Source organism: Bubalus kerabau, chromosome 4 (genome assembly GCF_029407905.1).
Source record: "Bubalus kerabau isolate K-KA32 ecotype Philippines breed swamp buffalo chromosome 4, PCC_UOA_SB_1v2, whole genome shotgun sequence".
NCBI lineage: Eukaryota > Metazoa > Chordata > Mammalia > Artiodactyla > Bovidae > Bubalus > Bubalus kerabau.
Genome location: NC_073627.1, coordinates 8485346 through 8507629, shown reverse-complemented (window position 1 = coordinate 8507629; position 22284 = coordinate 8485346). Strand labels below are relative to the sequence as shown.

General features: G+C 42.3%; 2 protein-coding genes across 2 annotated transcripts in view; one reads left to right on the top strand and one right to left on the bottom strand.

The window, feature by feature from the left end:
• UNK (unk zinc finger) overlaps nt 1-15027 on the bottom strand; it is a 32245-nt gene extending 17218 nt beyond the window's left edge. Inside the window, exon 1 of the mRNA XM_055575162.1 lies at nt 14867-15027. Within this exon, the coding sequence (XP_055431137.1) occupies nt 14867-14970 (104 nt within the window). The 5' untranslated portion in view covers nt 14971-15027. The remainder of the gene's footprint in view (nt 1-14866) is intronic.
• A 3529-nt stretch (nt 15028-18556) lies between these two features.
• Nucleotides 18557-20153, top strand: LOC129648648 (histone H3.3A). The gene is made up of 4 exons (XM_055575163.1): nt 18557-18711; nt 19173-19310; nt 19426-19579; nt 19680-20153. Exons 2-4 carry the CDS (start codon nt 19183-19185, stop codon nt 19806-19808), a joined length of 411 nt encoding a protein of 136 aa, XP_055431138.1. The 5' UTR covers nt 18557-18711; nt 19173-19182; the 3' UTR covers nt 19809-20153.
• Nucleotides 20154-22284: the final 2131 nt, after the last annotated feature.

The window sequence follows — 22284 nt, the reverse complement described above, 5'->3', positions numbered from 1 at the left end:
AAACCCAAGGAGGCTGTCCAAAGAACTGCCTGTCCTTTTGGAGAAAGAGGTCCTGGCAAGCCTGCTTCCATGGGGCAGCATGTCCACAGTGCTGCGTGCAGATGCTGGGGTTCCAAAGGACTCCAGCTGGCAGGGATGCCCCGTAGAACAGACGTGGAGGCAGCAGATTACCTCATCTGACGCTTCTTCATCTGCATCACCACTGCCGTGGGGCAGCACTTGAGACCTTTCAATAAAAGGGCCCCTTGCATCTGGCCTCCCATGCCCAGTGGATGCTGCACTGCACCCAGCATTCCTCCCAGAGACCAAATGGAATTCTTACTTTCTTAAAAGCCTTTAGCTTCCACCAGCAGCCACTGATAAAGACCAACTATTTGGCTTGGCATTTCAAGCCCTACACATCTGGGCCAGTGTACTTTTTCAGCTTCATTTATCTTGATTCCAGTAACTCTGGAGTCCTTGGTGTCTTGCAAAGAGATCTTTAACTTCCCTGCCTTTGCACCTATCCCCTCCCTCACCTGGAAAAATCTTTTAAGGCTGAATTCAAAGGTAATGAACCTTCTGATGCCATCACCTCCATGAAGTTTTCCTTCACCTCTACCTACCCTCCCCCTCCTGCCCTTGTCCCCAGTTAAGTTATCATCCCTAAGTTTTTATGGCACTTTCTCTAGACATTTCTTATAGCCCTTATCCTGCATTGCATATTAATAATGTGTACATTTTCCTCTGTTACTAGATTATAAAGTCCTTGATAGCAAGCATGTAAGAACCTACTACAGTAACAAAGTTTGTTGAATGAATATAACAAGAAATAAAAAGTCGCACAAGGGGCAAAGTCCACAAAGCAATACCAAGAGTTTTATGATGCCTCCAGCAGGCAGACATTGAGAGCTAGAAGCCGAAACTATTTATTTCCCTGTGAAAAGGATCACAGTGCAGGAAATTTGTAACTCAGGGGATAGGGCAGACTGTCCTACATAAAAGCCTCTTGTGAGAAAAGGGGCCAAATGACCAAATCCAGGCAGGCAGAGTACCCACTCTCAACCAAAAATAATTAATGAGAAAAATTTCTAAGCTTCTGCTAACAGAACTGCACCATCCACCACCTGGGAACCCAACTGTTTAGTGCGAACTTTCCAGCTCCCCTCCAACCTCGTGCTAAGTGGCAATGCAGTGCCCAGGTAGCAAAGAGAAACCCACTCAGAAATCACTCTTTCATGGATTCAAATCAAACAAATTTTCAGAAGAAATGCACAATTTTCTCCTTTAAGCTCCAACCCATCTTTCTATTTTATAAAGGTTTCTCTTCAATTCAACCAGCTCTCAGGAAAACCAAGTCATCCTGGAATCCTCCGTTAGGAGAGAAGACTCACCAGCCACCCTGGCCCCACTCCAAGATCTGAGGGATGCACAGGGCCACAGAGCTCAATTCTCCCCACACCACCTCCTGGGAGCACCCCACTCAAGGATAAACGTCCATGAACACAGACTAGCTGCAAACTGCAAGGCCTCGGTGACCCATGTGGCCAGGATGAGACAAGAAACCACCAAGGAAAAAGAAAAAAAGAAACCACCCAGGCCCCGAGTAAGTAAGAGCTGATGGAGACAGCCACACCTTCGCCCAGCAGAAGCATCAAGGAAGGTTAGAGGGACACCACAGCCGGTCAGCGGCTCGCCTTAACTGAGGAGCAGTGCCTACATGCTTGTCCCACCGGGGCCTGACTTGCAATCAAAGCCATCGCTCATTCCTTTTTAGGATATCATATTAGTTATCCTCTAAATGGTTTACTTATAAAAGTAAAAGATCATTGTGAAAGTAACATGTCCACTTATAAATTGTAAATGCAGAAAAGGGCAAAATTATCCTAAGTTCCACTACAAATACTGCTAGACTTCTGGTAAATTTTCTCCCAGTATTTTTACACAAATATAATCATAGGTATCAAGTTACTAAATTGCTTTATAAAACTAATACTTTTCCCTGAAAACTTTAAAAATCAAATACATGCAAATATCTTTTTTTTTTAAATCAAATAATACTTTTAATATTTACTGGATTATTTTTATTTTCCAAAGTTCTAAAAAAAAATGACAAAAATCTGCCTACTTGATATCTAAATTCACTCACTTGGCCCATTAACCCAACAGCGATAACAGGTAAGGGATTAACAATAAATTCAGTAAATTACATCACTCTTAAGTAGGTGTGAAAAGAAGTGCTAACTGCTACCAGCTCAATTTCCAGCTAAACTTTTTCTTAGCTTATTATTTTTGGTCACACAGTGCAGCTTGCGGGATCTCAGCTCCAAGGACCAGGGATGAAACCCGCACCCTCGGCAGTGCTTTAAAGAAGAGTCCTACTGCCAGGGAATTCCAACTAAATCCTATTCCAAGCTGTCTCCTTTAATAGCTTTATCCATTTAGGTTTTTTACTCTTCTGGGGAGGAGTGTGAGGAGAATCTGGATAAACAGAAAAATACTAGAGATGACTGTTAGAAAAACTGTGTAAATTTGGAGGCAACAGGCGAGCAGCAGCTGGTGTCTCGATCCGTATCTAGCTCCCCACTGCTTCAAGAAGAGCGTCTGGCATGGCCTCACTCTGCCACCCCTGCAGCCAGGGACCCACTCCCCGCACCAGCAGGCTGACCTCCACAGCAGGGTCAGCAAACTTTTCTGCCAAGGACCATACAGTAAGTAGTTTAGACTTTGAGGGCTAAGAGCCCAAACTGAGGATACTATGTAGGTACTTACATAACAAGAGAAAAAACAAATTTCCACAAATTTTTATTGTTGAAGATAAATAACTGGCCACAATTTTTGGTAATACAGGTCTACTAATAAGAACGGGCTTGGGGGGCAAGTATAACATTTGCAAAGTTGGCGGTCCCCTGCATCAAAACTTGGTTACAAATGTTCATCTGTTAATACTGACTCTGTAACAGGATTTGACCGATTTCACTTTTGGAAATGTCTGTTCACATAGATAGGTCCTGCCAAATGCGGTTATCATTCTATAAGCATGACTTTAACTGAGCATATATTAGTTTTGGAAGACATTTATAGAATTGTATTACTGCCCTGATACTTTTCTCTTAATCACTTTCATCTGAAGGCTTGGTGTAAACTTATTTGCAAATATTTTGAAATATGGAAATTTCCTTTGTATTCCTATCGAGATGCAAAGTCACTTTTCAAACGGTAATTTGTGTTCAGCAATTATATCCATGGTAAATCTGTGTAGGAATAGGGGTCTCACCTTTAACTTTTAGCAGCAGAGAAAGTGTATAAGGCAGCTTGACTTATGATTCAAATATTAGTTGTCAAAATGACTTTAATGCAATGTAAAGTTTGCATATAAGTGATGTTTTTCCTTGTAATTTTAGAATGAATTATGAAAAATCAAGTCTGCAGCAAAAGCTAATTTCCAAAGCCATTCAGCATTCAGTAATAGTGGCTGAAAATGGTTGTTCTTTCAGAAAAATTTCAATCTCGGCCCTCAATTCAAAAAACAACAAGAGAATTTTACCACTACTAAGCTATCAAATGGTTATGTAGTAGGGCATGTCAGAATATTCAGCTTTTATTTCTGATAAAAATTCATGGAACTGAGGATGGTTAAATCCCACGAGGGAGTGAAGTTCATCGCTGATCCTAGCATTGCAATCGCTCACGACAGATTAAATCATTTTCTGCTCTGCACATACTCCTACCATCATTTGTTGTGACAGATATTAACTGATTATACTTCAGGTTGTACTGAATTAGTATTTTCTTGTCTTTTTTGAAAATATTCTCAGCTGCAGCTGTTTTAAGTAGACTATTCAAAGAGGCTACTTCTTCAGTCACTTCACACATGGCACTGACTCCATGAATAAAACAACTAAACAGCTTCTGTTGACTCATCAAGAGCCAAGAAAAACTACACAAAATCATCTGCCTTGTTTTTAATTGACTATTGATGTTGCTCCCATCGACCTCAGCATTTTGAGAAACTGTTCTTGCTGAACGGCTAACACTCTTTTAAACAAATGCTCTGGACATATTTCTTCAGTTCCTGCATCAAATGCAATTTAATTAATTCAATATCAGTATGGCTTCCCTTGCCTGGTTAACAAATGAGGCCTCATTTTCCGTTGTAGCCTCATTTTCATTTTTGTGAAGAAATTCCGCTGTAACAAAACAGTCTCTTTAAAAATTTAGTTTTTCTGACAGTCTCCTTCCTGGGAGCTGGGAATACTGTGACACCTGTGTAGTCTGGTCGCCGACGGACTCGTCCAGCGCAGCTTTTTAATCACAGATAGCTCGGCCAACTAATTCAGGGACAAGAAAATCCACTCCGCTGTGCCCTAAAAACACAGTATTTCAAGTCCATTTTTCCCCTCCTCTCGTTCTGACATGATAGTTAGGCACTGGTGATAAAGAAGAAAACAAAACACTGTGGCGCTAGAAACACTGTCGCGTTGTAACCATGTCACTGTGATTCCTGGTGCACGGCGCTGCACTTCAGAGCCGTTTGCACCACATGTGTGAATGCAGAGCAACCGCCTGGTCTCCATCAAAACTATTGAACTCTGTGGTTAAACTGCAAACGTGGCCATAGACAATATGTAAGCCAATGAGTGCGTGTTCCAATAAAGCTTTATTTATGGATGCTGAAAATTAAATTTCATGTAATTTTCATGTGTCACAAGATATTATTCTTTTCCGACCATTAAAAATGTAAAACCTGCTCTCGGCTCACACGCCGCACACAAGCAGGCAGCTGGGTCTGGCCCAGAGCTGCAGGTCACCGCCCGCTGTCTGAGGGGTGGGTGCTCCGCAGCACACCGCAGCCTCCCCTCACTGTTCCTCTCCATGCTTTTGGCCATGCTGCTCCTGCCTCCAGATCCCCTCTGCGCTGTGCCTCGCTCTGCAGGAGTTTCCTGCCCTGCCCAGGGGTGTCAATGGCCTCCTCCTCTGTGCTTCCACCACACTGTTTGAACCCAGCTGGTATGGCCCCACCATAGAGAATTTCAACTCCTCTGTACACAGCCAGGTTTGCTCATCTTTGTACCCTTGCACAAAGCCAGCTTGCAGCAGGTGTTCAAGACACGTTTGTCCAAGAAAAAGCAAAAACATTAAAGCATCCCAAGTGGTATAAGCCTGGTCCACAGCAGCTGTGCACTAACCCAGCGAAACACTGAGAGGCAACTTAGATGTTTCTCCTGGTGATTAAGAAACCAGTAACTTCTCTAGCTACCTTCCCCACAATGTCTGCACGGCCTTGCTCCTCACATTCAATGCTAAATTTAAGATCTTCAGCCTTACAAGCAGACTAGAAAAGCAACCAGGGGGATGGCCTGCTCTGTAGTTGTTGCTGGGAATGTGCAAAGATAAACAGAGATACATTAAGTGAAAGAAAAAAGTATATAAATATAACCAGACAACTAGCTAAACTATATACAGAAAGAAAAACTGGAAAAGAAAAATACATCCAGTATTAATAGTTGATTTTAGTGGTTATCATGACTTTTCTTTGCTGTAACTTAACGTTTAAGATAAAGAAAACTTGTTAGGAAAGAAGTCTACAATTTTACTGACAACTTGACAGGGAATCCTATCTGATCCAAAATTAAATAAAAGATATATGTTGCCAATAAGTCAGAAGAGTTAAGTGAAAAGTCAACTGTGGTAAACTTTTTTGTAAAATGAATGACTCCTAAAACGCCATCCTGCTTCTGATATGTATCTTAGTGGATTCACATGTAGAACAGTCAGATCTGAACAAAAAGGCACACGGGCAAGACAATGATGGCCTCTGGAGAAGCAATAGGAAGAGATGGTGCGGCAACACTAGGTGGACTCAGGGCTCCCAACGTGCACAGTGAACCGCAATCTATGAGCCCAACCAAAAGGAGACAACAGACTGAGCCAACAGAAGCAGCCCACCCTGGACACCTCACAGCCTGGAGGTCGCGGCCCTGCTCCTGGGAGCACGGCTGTTCTCCTAGCCAGTCAGTGGTCACTGCTCCTAAGCCTCCCACGGGGGCCAGAGATCTGGCAACATGACAGATGTACCCATGTCCCTAATAAGTCACCACTGTTCATCTTTATTACAGCTAGTCTTATAAAATCTGACTTTTGTCTGTTTCAGGCAATATATAAGCTTTATCATGGAAAAAGAAACCCTAAAATCCAACAAACAAACCTGTTCTTAAAAATTCCCTGTTGAGACCTAGTCATAAGGTGACAGGATTTCGAAACTAGCAAAAGGAAAAACAAACAACCCCCCCCCACCCCACCCCGGCAAAAACTCATTATTGTAGTGTCCAAAGGTTCAAATGATACTTATCTACTAATATAATCTACTGTTTTCCATATTCATATTAACCTTACTGGCTACTTTTTTTTTCTCCCATATATAATTCCTATAAAGAAATTTGGTCACAGAGCTCATACTTCATGGCTTACCAAAGATTCTTCCTTTTTAAGTTTGAGAATAAAATCCTTAATTTCAAGAATATTATAAGAGCAGATAAGCAGTACATTAAGAATCCTAAATTATTTATCTGTGTGTGTGTAAGTATTTCTTACAATTTGCAAAGAAATCTTTCCTCATTTTTGAAAAACGTTAGGTAAACTATTAGCAGTTCTAGATTCAACATTTATAAAGATCTACAAACACATTCTGTTTCACACCCAACATAATCCAGAAACCATACAACAGTACAACAATGACCACACCAGTAGGATTTGCCACCCCCTCCCACTCCAGTGTTCCTGCCTGGAGACTCCCAGGGACGGGGGAGCCTGGTGGGCTGCCGTCTCTGGGGTCGCACAGAGTCGGACACGACTGAAGTGACTTAGCAGCAGCAGCAGCATGAAAAAAAAAGGTTTTTAAAAAAAACTGCACCAGGGACTTCCCTGGTGGTCCAGTGGTTAAGCATCTACCTTCCAAAGCAGGGGACACAGGTTCGATCCTGGTGAGGAAACTAAGATTCCACGTGCCAATGGGACAACTTAGCCTACATGCCACAACTAGTGAGCCGGCGGGCCACGTGAAGACCCAGAGCAGCCAAAATTAAAAAAAATAAATAAATAAATAAGAGCTAAAATTCGTAACTGGTAAATATTTGGATAAAGCGCTGATAAATTCTGGTAAAGTGCTATCTTCTGACGTGATCCTGGTTTAGAACATTCTTTCTGACAGAAAAAGCAAGTTCAAAGAGTATTCTTCAGGCAAACAAAATAAGCATCTGGTGAATTTCTGTGTATGTCTAAATCTTTAAGACAGGCTTAGATTCTATAACTAGGTTTTAGCCAAAGACTTTAGGGCCAGTAGCAACCTCAGAGATACAGTGAAACTATCCTAACACAGATACATCCACAGAGACCCACGGTACAACAGGCATTTTAGCAAGCAAAAATTTAAGGTGGGGAGTCAGGCATTGCAAATGAATTCAGCCCATTCTTCACTGGGAAAGAGCTGACACCTGTGAACTGTCCTGGCCCCAAGAATGAACACAAACCATGAACAGTACCAGATGGTGTACCTGGTTCCCTCTTTCTAGGATCTTGCAACGGGTAAAACTGAAGCAAGTTCATGTAATCAGTGGCTCATATCATTGATTCTGGAGAATATGTGAGGACTATTGAATACTCTGGTTTATTCTTCTCTAAATTAGATAACACCTTGTTTTGATTCAAAGTCTTCTTGGGTACGACTGGCCTGAAGAGCTTCCAATTTGATGAGCATTTTAGTACAAAGTCTGAACTGATGTGTTATTTTGAACACTGTTTTCTGTACAGCAAAGTCTGTATCCCTGAAAGAGTAGATCTGTTTAGAACAAATTCATCATGTAAGATATAACCAGGCTGACGAAGGCTGTAAAAACTGCGACTGAAGTAAAATTCCAATGGATACAGAAGAGAGGAGTATGCTCTGAAGACAACACAGGCTCAAGCTGTTGAAGGAGACAGCAATGCTACTGAAAGCAATAACCTGGGCATTGTTCAGATACTGAGTAAGAACAGTACTTTCATCGTGCTAAATGCCAGGCATGGTTTTCAGCACTTTATATACATTAACTCACTGAATCCTATAACAACCCCTTGGCACAGGTACTAACGGTATCGTCAGGAAACGGACGCACTGGGGACGTCACTTGCCCAGGTCCCACAGCTGTAAGTGGCAGAGCGGCCGTGCAACTCAAGACAGGCTGGTCCTGGTGTCCTACTCTTCAACACCACGTGGATGTTAACTGTGCTTTTCTTCACTGAGCTACAGGAAAAACAGCAGCAGCAAGTAAGTATAAGCAACTCTCTAGAAACTGTTGAAAATATGTCAGGGAGTTTCTGACAGGCCATAATTACAATACCATAAAACAAAAACAGAAATGTTAACTTCAGCATACTCTACTGGGTATATAATATCCATCTTGTCTATTCATTATAAAAACACTTAGTTCAATAGTAAAAATCTATTTGATTTGGTTTTAACTAAGAAAACACAAGTGTATGCTTCTAATTTATGTGGGTTTTTTGTTGTTTTGTTTGTTGGCTGCACCATGCGGCACATGGAATCTTAGTTCCCCAACCAGGGACTGAACCCACAACCGCTTCGTTAGAAACATGGAGTCTTAATCACTGGACCACCAGAGAAGTCTAATTTAGGTTATGTTTGACTTAACACAAATCCTGAACTAGCAGATGCTTGGCACTTCTTAGCAGTAAAAGTAAAATAAAAAGAATAATGCGCTTACCAAAATGAATACAAGCTTAGACATAAAAACCACTGCTTAAAAACTTGCAAGTCATAACACACCACGCCAAAGTTTTATCAACCTCTTCCTTCCTAAAGCATTAACTATCTCTCTTCAATAACAGTAGTTTTGTGAATTGACCAAAATATCACAGGAAGGTGGGAACACCCATCGGCGTCTCACAAGAAGTCATTCTGTTAGGACTCATGGTGGCCATAAGATGTTTCAAATACTAACGGGAAACAAATGAGTCAACTTATGAACACAAAAAGCAAACTGTGATATAAAGAATAAGGAAAGGGAGGGAATATTTTAGTAAGTCCAGATATGACATGACAATACTATCACAGGCCTTAATATCTTTGTTTTCTAAATAAATTGAGCCACCAACAGGAAAAAGGTCACCTCACAGAAAATGCTATGAGATTTTTAAGTCGCTAGACTCCTTTCCATCTTCTCTTCCTCATCAGCTCTTGAAACTGCTGTCAAATTCTACACACTGGCAAAGAAAAAGAGGGGTGAAAGTTGAGGGATTTTATAAAGAAATTAAAAGTTAATTGTGATTATTTGAATTAAAAATATTATAGCCATTGATATCATTTTAAATGCCTGAAACACACGGCCTGTCCTTACAGAAATGCCCGTGTGATCATTAAAACAATTATCACAACACCTGATGAACAGAATCAGTTCATTTTAGCAGAACAGCAACCTCTTCTACCTCCCACCCACCCTACTAATTAAACACAATTCATTTTACGAAGCTTTTGGGAAAAGTGTGCTTGTTCTATATAATGGTTATCAATTCAGAGACAATTTAAAGTACAACTACGAACAACTAGAATCCCAAACTTGCTGAGTATTCACTTCTTAAAAGAATCTCCATAGACTTACAACATGGAGGCATTCACCTAGTATGGATATATGGAGATGAAGCCATTGAGAAGGCTGGGAGAAGGGTGCCAAGGAGCTTTTTGAAAACTGTGGGCTCTCCCATGCTGAATTATCGATACTACCAAGCCCTGACAGGCCATGTGTCTAAGGTCTCTTAAGTAGGAGGGACTCATCTATACTGATTTTAAAAATCCTTTAAAAAAAAAAAAAAAGAAGTAACTTATACGCCATAAAAAGTCACCATTTTAAAGTGTACATTTCAGTGGTTTTTAGTATAACCATCAACATGGTCTGATTCCAGAACACTCCCACCCCCCCAAATAAACCCCATACCTATGTTCATAAGCACTGACTTTACCCAAACTTTCTCCACAGATCTCTCTGTTGCCCATGCAGGTATTTAAGGTGGCTGGCTGGGGTAACTCTACAGAGAATCTATATGGTAAGAAAACAAGAAAACTACATTGTCCAGAAGGATACTGGTCGCAAGTCCTTGACATTTTTAGCAATCAGACTAACTGTAATTTTCATATATTGGCTAAGAATAACAAGAAACTTACATTCAACATCCATCTTCACATAACACATTAGTGTGCCCCAAAATTCATCCAAGATGTTAAAAGAGGGAAGACAATCTACTAGGATTAGCCATAACTGTCCACAGTTGTAATTGCAAAATACAGAAGATGTGTATGTGGGAAAACCTCCTTTAGTATCAAGCACAGCTGGATCAAAAACAAAACAAAATGAAAAACTTAATCATTAAGCAAATATCATCCCCATTTGGGAAAATAATCTCTAGATCAGTCCTCTAATTAAAGTAACGGAGCTTGAAATGCAACCTTTTACCAAGCTTCTGACCTAGCATCTTTTCTAAGGAGAAAAACAATCTTTAGGCAAAGGTCTGGTAGGAAAGCCTGCAGGTGAGTGGTGCTCAGGCTGTTGAAGGATTCTCATTACCTAAGTGAGCTTAATAGCTCCTAGGACACACAGGAAGGAGACCTCACCTTCAGGCATCAATGTGTTGAAAGCGGGAGGAAGTAGGTCCACGAGGGTGTCTTGCTTTGGGGCACTTATCTGGGGTGCTATTTCCAGAGAAGGAGCTCAAGATGGATTTCTCTCAGTTGCTCTCAGAGTTGTCCGGCTGCCCTCACCAATAAGCCACAGTCTTTATAGGTTGAGAGAAACCACCAGTCAAAGCAGATGCATATGGATGGTGGGGAAGCCTTCTTTAGTATCTAACATGGTTGGATTAAAACAAAAAAACTTAACCATTAAGCAAATTTTCACTTTAATCATTAATTTAGATGATAGCAAATATCAACTAGACGCTAAATTTAAGGCTATCCTTAGCATGGGCACTTAACGCTTATTAATGGGGATTTTGTAGGCTTGCCTGAAGGCCACAGTGAGCTCTCAATTTTGTCCTGCAAGGAATTAGCTCTCCTTGATAAATGAGCAAACAAGATCCAGAAATGTTTATTGGTAATTTAACTCATTCCTGCTGAGGCTGCAAAGGAATGCTTCCACTGACTTCCACTGTGCAACAAGTGCTCTAGAGTAACGTATTTACAATGTTACTGCAATTTGCAATAATGACTTAAATACTGTTCGTTGCCTGGATTTTCCAAAACACAGTCAGATGCAATCAAGCTAAGCTCATGAGATTTACATAATACATACACTAACAGATTTCCCTCAAAATCTTTTATCTATGGAAGTACTGCTACATTATTCTTGTTTAAAGATACCCAGGAAACAGTCCTCAATTAAAATGACAACTGGCTAGATGAGACTATAAAGCATGTATCTCTATCTTCCTATAAGAGATCACCCAGTGGTCAGAAAGCTCCAATACACCTTTAATAAACTAGAATTTCACTTTCTTTTAATACAGAGCATTAAGAAGTCTGAGAATCAACTTCCAACTAAAAGAATCCAAAAATGATGTTTCTGAGGTTTATATCCGCTTATGGGATCAAAATAATGAGGTCAAAAATTGAATTTTTTTTTGGCTAAGCTGCAGAATCTTAGTTCCCTGACCAGGGACTGAACCCAGGCCACAGCAGTGAACGTGCCAAGGTCTAACCATTGGACTACCAGGGAATTCCCAAAATCAAGGACTTGCCAAATCCCAAATGGTAAATTTTTTTGTTGACCTTTCAACTATACAGTTTTAACAATATTATGTAGTAAAAAAGCCCAAAGTTAGCTAAATTTGTATTACTCCAAAATTTCCCATTCCTCAACCTGTTTTTATAAAACTCTTCTAAAATATAAGATGGATTTGTTCTAAATAAAGCTGCACTAAACTTAGTCTCTGTCAAAAAAAAGAAAAATTACCTAGCAAGAGGTCACGTGGTTCTTGTATTGAAGAGTACTAATACAGGCACATTATCATTTTACTTAGAGCTAATCAGACACATGGAATCGTACAACACAGGAAATTCTGATATAACCACTTTCTAAAAGGGTCGAATTCCTCAGGCCTAGCACAAGTGCCCAATACACCAATTTTCTGAAAGGATTACTTTTTGTTTCTCCTAAAGTAAGATTATTCAAGAGCTTAAAAAAACACCCAACAAAATAATTATCTTTCAAACTGTTATGATAATCCTCTTGGTTTATAAAAAGGAGGGCTCAAACTCTAGAACTTTGGCTGTGGGGTAAGAATAAAGGGCAAGAAGCAAGCCAACAGGAAGGCAATTTTTACTTTTGATGGATTCAAAAGCATTTGCCAACGCTGCCATTATGATGTGTGTGCTTAGTTGCTCAGTTGTGTTGGGGTCTTTGTGGACCCATGGACTGTAGATCAGTGGCATTCAATTTTAAGGCAAACCTCCCCTGAATTATTGCAAAATTACTGCTTATCACATAATCTCAAATAACATCAGGTACAAAAAAATACATAAAATTAACATAATTTATGTATAAGCAAGCTTTAAAAGGCAAAAAAAAAAATTGACAGGTAAAGAAATACAAACATAAAAAAGGAGTCTGTATCTTCATTCGATGATGGGATCAGTGCAATCGATAAGGTCATCTTTAGATTGGAATAAATTGTAGAAATTCATGCTATGAAGGAGAATAAAAAAAATGTGGGGCAGCTCAAAATTTTATATCAAATACTGAAATCAAAATTAAAATGTTCCTGTCTTCTAACCCCCAAGGACAACAAATGGGTTCAGAGCCAACAAGTATACTGGTGCCGCACAGCGTCTTTATGCTTCCTGCTCCTCAGACCCCATGACAAGGGAATGAAGCTTTCCAAATCATCCAGGTTTCTGAAGGCCCATAAATCTATCAAGAAAGAGTTCTCTTTCCACCAATTGAGTTCTACCTCTGATTTTCGGAGATAAAAACAAACACACAGATACACATGAACAGATAACAGAAAATAAAGAGATGGTAACACCTCCAACCTTCAATCAGACATGAGCTTTACATCTGCTACTGTCCATTTACTAAGCCACTTCAAGAGCCAAGACTGATTACTCTGTACTTGTCCCACAAGAAGCCGAAAGGCAGATTTTAAACAAATCTCATTTTAACAATGAGCATCAGGGACTTCCCTGGTGGTCCAGCTGCTAAGACTCCACGCTCTCACTGTAGGGGGCCTGGGTTCCATCCCTGATCAAGGAACTAGATCCCACATTTCCCAACTAAGACCCAGCGCAGCCAAATAAATCATTTTTAAACAATTAGCATCAAGAGAACAAAGACTCATATTAACATTTACACAGCTGTTGATTAATTTCACCTCTCAATTTCAGAATGGTTAGAAAGCCTAATACAGATTCCATAGTATACTCAATGACAACATAGAAACACAAGTTGCTGAAACCAAGATTCATATTACTCAAAATGTTATCCACATTTTACTGAAAAAAAAAAAAAATGTGATCTGAGCAACCAGAGATTATAAATAAATTCCAATAGGATGAAGCTTGCATATGTCCAAATCTAGACCATGCTGTTGGACCATACCCTTCATCTAATCACTCAATTCTTTAAGACCATCTCACCAAAATCAATGGCCGGATTGCAGAAAGAACTCCAGCAAGAAAGGACCAGCAAACCAATCGCCACATTAGAAAAGTTACAGTTAACGTGAGTCAGACTTAAGAACAAGTTTCAAATGATTTCAAACCAACAACAGAGACTCTAACAAAGAAACCAATACACTTCTTAAAATCGATATTCCCTAATCCCAGAAGTTTCCCAATGGGTCTTATTTCCGTGACAAACAACAGCTCTTCCTGTCTTTTAGGTATTTCTACTCCAACAAATGCTTCTTGAACTTGGTTCACCAGGCAGCGTTACCGTGTGCCCCTCAAGGGTTGTTCAACCCCCAGGTTCCAAATCTCGAGCAAGACTGAGGTACACTTGGGGATCCTTCTAGGCTTGTACACGACTTGGGAGCCCAAGGGGGATGTCCGGTACTCAAAAGAACATCAGGGAAGATGGAAACCAGCATTTTACTCGACAGGAGGACCTGCCTCTTTTTCTCACTTTCTCCCAAAGCATCTAGCTCTAGGCAGTTGCTTAGAAGTACCCTGAAGGGAAATAAAGAGAAGACAGGGAAACTCCTGTCTTAACATACAAGCAGATTCTCAGGAAGAGGTTTTCCATCTCACTAGACTTGTAGAGTCAGCATTTGGGGCTCCCTCTGAGGCCACCATTCGGACCCCATCACCCAGGCTAGGGCAACTGTTTCTAAGGGAATTCAATCAAGAGTGGCCTCCGTGGACAACATATGGGCCTTGCGGTCACAAAAGGCCTCTGGTTCCTAGTACGTGGGTCGCCTGACAGGACTTCACGCTAACCGTCCATTCATAAGCGGGTCTAATGTTGGCCGCTTAGGAACTCATCCTGGTCGCGTCTTGGACTTCTTATCGCCCCCCAAAGTGCCTGGGACTGTGGTTTTTACGGTCTGAGAAACAGTTAGGCCTCGAAAGGCGCCGGCCTACGAGGTGTGCACTCCGCATCCCAAGCTCCCGCCTTCCCAACTCGGCGCCGGAGACCGGGTTTCCCGCCCCTCAGCCGGACCAAAGGTTGGTGGCAGTTGTAGGCAGTTGGGACCGGCCCCAGCAGGTTGGAACCGGTCTGGGCCGGGCCGGAGGAAGAAGGGGGGGAGGGAGAGGCCGCTTCGCGCTCTCCCTGCGCGCGTGACTCACGCTGGCCGCTGACGTCAGGCGTGCGCGCGCGGCAGGGGGGGGGGCTCTACGTACGTGTAGTGCTGCGGTTTCTCGGGCTGTGCCTGCAGCACCTGAGCGGTAGCGGCCGGGGGCGCCGAGGAAGCTGCGGAGCCGCCGGGCCCGGGGCCCTTCGACATGGTCCTGTCTTCCTGCCTCTTCGCCGCTCCCCTTTTATTATTCAGTCTGCGCGGTCCGTGCCGAGGCCCTAGTGCGGCTGCGCCGCGCCACGAGAACGTGAAGACCCCCCGCGCGGCAGCAAGGCTTGCTGGGAGTTGTGGTCCCAGGTTCGGCTGGAATTTTACCGCCGGCAGAGGGTTGCTGCCGAAGGAACGGACCACAATACCCAGAGAGCGTTGCGGGCGGTGTCCCGGATGCTGAGAGCTCGCGACGGTATGTGGGGCTTGCAGTCCAGTTGCGTTACTTCTTAACTGCGTTTCCAGGTTCGTAGGGGAGCCTTTGCCTGCAATTGGAGCCCTTGGGGTCGAAAAGGCCCAGAGCTAGGGAGGGCCTAACGACTGCTGTGAAACCGTTCCAAGTGTAATTTCACTCTCAACAGAATAATGATTACCTCGCCTCCGTACTTAACCCAGCTTGGGCTCTGTTCTGATGCGGGTCCCTAGCAGTGGGCCTTTGAGCTGCAGGCACCTGAAGTCCGCCAACATCCTCATTCCTGCGGCGGGACAAAGCGTGAAGGAAAGTTGGCCTGCTGGAAGTCAGCTTGAGAAAGCTTTGCCAACGAAGAGCGATACAACACAATACTCTGTTCCCGCGCCTTTACCGAGGCGCTCCATAAACCTTTACCATCCTGAAACCTGGAACTCCACACGACTTGAGTCCCCCAACTCGACACCTGGCCCGACCAACGTGTTTCCAGTACGTTAAGGGCCAAGAACGAATTTAATCTGTGTCTAGCATAGTCTCAGGTACACTGGCAAGTTGCAGGAGTGTCGAAAAGCATCAGAGGAAGGGCCTGGGTTTGAGTAGGGAGTACGATTTATAACCCACTCCACTCTCGTTCTCTGGCCCTCAGCCTTTCTACTGGGGAAAATGTCTCCTCCCTTCTTCCCGCCAGTTGGGCGAAGTTCTTCACAGATATTTTAACACTTTGTTAACAAAGTTAACATTTAACTTTGTTTTCCATGTTGAATCTATTCAAAACCCTGTTGTACAGGCTAATTACATTTTATTAGATAATGTTAAATAATGATAATCTCATTAAAGAAACATTCGATTAACCTTAAGGGTGAAGCCCTGTCGGCTGAATGGAAATTTTTCATGTTTGAGATTGATACATATCTATTTTATGTTGTTCCGAGTAACTTCATATCAGAAGCCAAACCCAAGTTGAGAAACGTATTTCTTAAACAGACCAAATCAATTGTTTAAGCACTAGGGGTGTTTGAAGATGAAAAATTCCGAAAGGACAAAAAAGTTGTGTAAATTATGGTGTATGGCTTTAATCCTATTGTTAAATTCAAGTAATCAACTTAGGTTATCCTCCAAAATACCCAAATGTGATTTGATTGAAGAAATACAGTTCAGCGTGCTAGATTTTAAATGAGTGTATACCATGAGCTTCAGAATAAGTGTGTACTAGTAGAATTGAGAGATGATCTCATCCAAACTGCTTAACTTAGAGAAGAGGAAACCGAAACTCAGAGAGGTTAAGAAACTTGTGTGAAGTTACTCAGCAAGTACGTGACAGAACAGGAATTAGGACAGTAACCTACATGCTGCCTCATATTCTGCATTGTTTTGATTGTATTAGCATTTTCGGTTGTTCCCTATTTTTGTGTTGTTTTTCCTCCTTTGCATTCACTTAGGGTTAGGAAAAAGAAAAACCTAGTGATAAGACTGCCAAGTAAGAGGGACAGATTCTTTCCACTAATCATTCTTAAATGGATGATGTAAATCCATACCTAGTTTAGTTTATCTCTAATAATTAGCAAAACTGGAGGCAGGGATGGGCGAGGGTGTGGGATTGGGGATGGATCACTACTGTATTCTGTAGAAAGCATGAGACAGCTAGGGTTCTGGAATTCCTAGAAAAGCCTCGGAACACAAAAGTGGGTGTTAATTTAGGATCCTGTTCCTTCTCCAGGCCATCTGAGCAGTCAAAAAAAGATGGCAGTGTATTTTTCTGGTTAAATTCAAGGACACTTGACAGTCTTTTACCTGAGGTATAATCAGTGCCCTGTTTTTCAGCTTTACACAGTTTCTGAGAACAGGGCAAGAACCTTCATCTTGGTTTCTCTTCTCAGCCTGGCATGAAATAACTTAATGTTTCCTCTACCCTAACCTTTGAGCAGAGGAAAGAAACTAAAGTTGACTGAATTATGATATAAAAGTTTATAGATATATGATAGTTAAATACATATTGTGCGTGTTATGATTGAGAGGGCCGAAATAATGAATTTGGAACTAGAGGTTGGGCCAAAGGTGTTTTTGCCATAGCTGCTTTGAATCAAACTGCATTTTTTCCCTCTCACTTTTGATGATGAGAGGGGTAACTTTTGACATCATATGTAAATTTTTGAGGTATTGTATTTATGTAGTATAATTCTCTGTTGAAATCTATATGTACCTGAATTTTATGCCTTTTTAAAATAATTTAAAATATTCGGTGAATCCAGGGTAAAAACTGCGGAGTAGAATGCCCAAGGCTTTGTTTCAATTTTCTGAACTTTGGCTGGTCTTAACCTTAAGCCTGCTTTGATATTTTATATAACTGAATCATCTGAAGAACTAAGTATTAAAATCCATTCAAGACATGTAGGCAAAGGTAGGGATTACCATTTTTATGTTTTTTTCAGAAGTAATATATTCCAGGATAGACCATTAAATACAAGGGACCATATTTAATTTAGTTGTCTTTTGTTTATTCTTTAGGGACTTGGAAATACTGGTTTAGAACTGACTATTCCCATTCTGGCTGTAGTGATTTTGTTCAGTTGAATTGCATAATTTAAAAAAATACGTTGCCTAGTAAGTTACTCCTTGTTTAACTGTAAGCATATTGAAATCACAGTGTTTTGTGATGGTCTAAGGACATGCAAAACAGTCCTTATAAATAAAATAATGTATTGACATTTGTTTTTGTATTTGTTATTTACCTCTCCCCACCCCACCAAACAAAAGAACTGCATTTTGGTTAAAATGTATATGCCTGATAAAATACTTGGTAACATGATTTACTGAATTCTAATGTTCATTTACACTACCTACCTATCAAAATGTTCATGAAAAGTAAATAATCACAGGGAATGCATTTTATTTTACATTGGAAAATATTTACAAAATTTTCATTAAAATACCCTCTCCTTCATTGTATTAGCTTGATGCAAATAACGTTAGGCCCCTTGCCCTCCCGACTGTCCAGATTAAGGACCAGTCCCGATAAGTACCAGTGCAATTCATTTGCATTGACTTTCTATTGTAGAGCTTTGGAACCAAGGGAAGGATCCAAACATAGCTCCATTTTATCCAATCAGAAGAGCGGCTTGGTGCTAAACTCTGATTCGTCCATTCCTCTTCGCATTCATCCAATCGTTAGACCACTTTAACAGCCAATCAGTGGTCTAGATGTCCGCCAATCAGGGAACGGGGCCGAAGCACGGCCTTTGTGTCGGGGGATGTCAGCGCGTCGGCGAAGGCGTCAGCCAATAGAAAAAGTCATTGGTGTATGCAAATTAGGGTCCTATGACGCAGAGACGCAGCGTGAAGCGTGGGTATAAAAACGGAGGCATAGGGGGGCTTAGAGCGCAGAGCGGTTTGGTCGTTCGTTGGAAGGAGCTTTTCCCGTGTTTCAGCTACTGCGGCTCTTTGGGCAGCAGCGGCGGCGCGGTGGTCGGAGAAGCGGCCTAAAACTTCGGCGTTAGGTAAGTGTTCATGGGTTTTATCTGTGACTTGAGGCCTGGCCAGCCGTTGATACCGCGGGTCGCGGCCGTTGAGAGCCAAGTGCCGACTGGTGCGGGCTACTCTGGCTGTTGGCGCCGGCTGTGGGGGCGGGTAGTTTTCCCTTGGGGTTTCGTTCCGGAACCGCGTCTCCGCCTTTTTCCCGCTGGTGATTCAGAGGTCCCGACGCTGGGTTCCGGGCAGCTGGGCCTCCGCCCGTCGAGGAGGGGAAGTGACTCCTCCCCGCGCCCCCCCCTCCCGGAGGAGGCTGCTGCTACTCGCAGCCTGAGTCATTAGGGGAGGGGGAGGAGGCGGCGGCCCTCGGCCATCTGCCGTCCGCCTTGGGGCGCGAGGAGGCGGGAGAGTTGGGGCGCCGGGCGTCCGGGCCGCCGCACCCCGGGGGGCGAGCCTGCCTCGGCCCCGGAGTCACGGGTGTCTTCTACAGGTAAAAGAAAATGGCCCGAACCAAGCAGACTGCTCGTAAGTCAACGGGTGGGAAAGCGCCCCGCAAGCAGCTGGCCACCAAAGCGGCCAGGAAAAGCGCCCCCTCTACTGGCGGGGTGAAAAAACCTCATCGCTACAGGTAGGCAGCTCGACAGGGAGACGATGACTCGGCGGCGCTGCGGGCGGGAAGCTGCCCGCGGCTCGCGGGGCGCTGCCGTAACCGGTGTCCCTTTGCGCTCTCCTGCTCGCTCCAGGCCCGGGACTGTTGCCCTTCGAGAAATCCGTCGTTACCAGAAATCCACCGAGCTTCTGATCCGGAAACTGCCTTTCCAGAGGTTGGTGAGGGAGATCGCCCAGGATTTCAAAACCGACTTGAGGTTCCAGAGTGCCGCCATCGGCGCGCTGCAGGTGAGCTGGCGGGGGCTGTGTGCGGCCGGGCGGAGGGGAGGGCTGGTGCGCGGCCCCCTCCTCGGAGAGAGTCTAATAGTGTGGCTCTTGTCCTCCACAGGAGGCTAGCGAAGCGTACCTGGTGGGTTTGTTTGAAGATACTAATCTGTGTGCCATCCACGCTAAGAGAGTCACCATCATGCCCAAAGACATCCAGTTGGCTCGCCGGATACGGGGAGAGAGAGCTTAAGTGAAGGCAGTTTTTATGGTGTTTTGTAGTAAATTCTGTAAAATACTTCGGTTTAATTTGTGACTTTTTTTGTAAGAAATTGTTTATAATATGTTGCATTTGTACTTAAGTCATTCCATCTTTCACTCAGGATGAATGCGAAAAGTGACTGTTCACAGACCTCAGTGATGTGAGCACTGTTGCTCAGGAGTGACAAGTTGCTAATATGCAGAAGGGATGGGTGATATTTCTTGCTTCTCATGATGCATGTTTCTGTATGTTAATGACTTGTTGGGTAGCTATTAAGGTACTAGAATTGATAAATGTGTACAGGGTCCTTTTGCAATAAAACTGGTTATGACTTGATCCAAGTGTTTAACAATTGGGGCTGTTAAGTCTGACCATACATCACTGTGATAGAATGTGGGCTTTTTCAAGGGTGAAGATACAAGTCTTAACCACAGTGTAACTTACAGTTTCCTTAAAAAAAGTAAACCTGGCAGCTATAGAATACACTATGTGCATTTATAATAGCTATTTTATATATTGTAGTGTCAACATTTTTAAATTAAATGTTTTACATTGACATGTGGTGGGGAGTGTTGTCTTTAAGGTGTGTAATTTAGAATTTGGGTTTCTCCTGAGTAGACTGCACTTGTTTATGTAGTAAAATGCTTTGCGCGTTATACCTTGCATAAGTCCTCATTCTACCACATGTTAAACTAACCTTCTAGCTGATAATGCAAACACTAACGGGGAGGGGGATTTATTTATAAGGGCTCTAGACGATAATACAAGTTATTCACACCAGCATCATCTGTTACTAATATAGTAGTTAGCGCAGCTTTTCTTTGTGTTGTGATTGGTCTCATAACTAGGTTGAACTTTTCTCTACCAAGGGGGAACAATACCGAACTTTTTTTCCTTGTGGGGTTTGTATTATAACTTAGGGTGAACTTGCTGTGGGGGAGGGACACAGCTTCAGCTTATGGAACCTCTGCCAGTTAAAATGGTGTTCATGTGGCATAGGTTCTGGGAAAATCACTTCCTTGAGATGGCTTTCCAAGTGGTTTTAAAATTTATCCTTCTATTGAAGTTTTTAGGTCAATTATGTATGTTGACTAAATTTACAAATAAACTTGTTTATTCAACTAAAGTGTCAAAAACCTAAATTGAATGCAAAGCTTTTAAGTTTAGCTTATTTCAAGTTTACTTGATAGACAAAAGCAGTATTTACAAGAATGATTCTACAAAGCAGGTAAACAGCCCTCTAGAAGCTTTTTAAAAATGTTACGACATAACTTGCAGTGTGGGCCTACGACTAAAAGGCTTCCCTGCCTCCCCTGTATCTGTCAAGGACAGGAAATTTAATTCTAGAACTCAAATTTGGGGTTTGTTCCTGAACCTATTTGTGAAGAACGTTTATAGATTTTTAATTTTTTAATTGAAGGATAAGTGCTTTACAGGATTTTGTTTTCTAACATCAATATGAATCAGCCATAGCTGTGGGGGTACCTATGTCCCTTCCCAGTATAGATTTCTTTATACAGCAAGTTATAACAAGTGACCACAGGTGTAGAACTCTGTTTAAGTCTAAGCTGCCTTTTCAGTGTGAAACTAGTGTTCCTAGCCAGTGATGGCCACCAGTGAAGTGTTAATGTGGACACAAGAACCACCAGAGTCAAACGCATTCTGTATAATTTGAAGTCAGTGGCTATAGAAAGATACTTAATACTCTGATACAGTTCAGTGGGATTTAAATTTGGACTAGTTTCAAAGACTAAGGGTTAAAAGGTTCCATTGGAAAGCGGAGTTAATTAGGGTTGAGAATTGATAGTTTTTATGAGGTGCCAAAAGTGGAATCTGATACAGTATAATAAAAATAACCTGGTTTCCTAGAAGGTCCATCATACCAGTTCCAACAGTTGATTCATTGTGTTCCTGAAGGATGTTGAAATCCTAGCCAGTGGAATGTGTGATGGTGGGAACCCTGTCCAGTGGTAGTTGAGGCTCCTTGAGAAGCGCTCAGGTGGTTGACGCTTGCCCTTGCCTGAAGTCTGCATCCTGAAGTTGAATTTTTTTGGGCAACTTGGAATCTGCTGCTTAAATAGTAGAGCTTGTGCTTCCAGAGTTTATTTTTAACCTATAAGGCAAAAGTACTTTCTGGTTTTGGGAAACTTCCCATATGTTTTATCCCTGGGTTTAGGTAGTGCAAAAAAAGCAAACAAAAATAAAAGTTTTTAAAGTTTAGACTTCCTTAGCTTTATGGTCTTGATTTGGATGGTGTATTTTTTCACAGAGTTCTTCTCTGGGGAAATGTTCAGAAAGCTTTACCTTCCTCAGCTCTCCCCAGTAGCGGTCTGGGGCTCCCCTGTCTGGCCCCTTGTAAGTACTGCTGCTTGCCTGGTGTCAAGTGTTGATGCTGGGACCTGTGCTTCAATGGAGAGCAGGCCCCTTCTGGATCACCTTCAAGTAGGGCAGCAGAGAGTAGAGACGG

Excerpts from the sequence above, each read along its gene's own strand:
- LOC129648648 (XM_055575163.1), top strand. The coding sequence starts at position 19,183 with ATGGCCCGAACCAAGCAGACTGCTCGTAAGTCAACGGGTGGGAAAGCG. Across the intron at positions 19,311-19,425 it reads AAAAAACCTCATCGCTACAG|GCCCGGGACTGTTGCCCTTC; the intron begins GTAGGCAGCTCG and ends TGCTCGCTCCAG. Across the intron at positions 19,580-19,679 it reads CCGCCATCGGCGCGCTGCAG|GAGGCTAGCGAAGCGTACCT; the intron begins GTGAGCTGGCGG and ends TGTCCTCCACAG.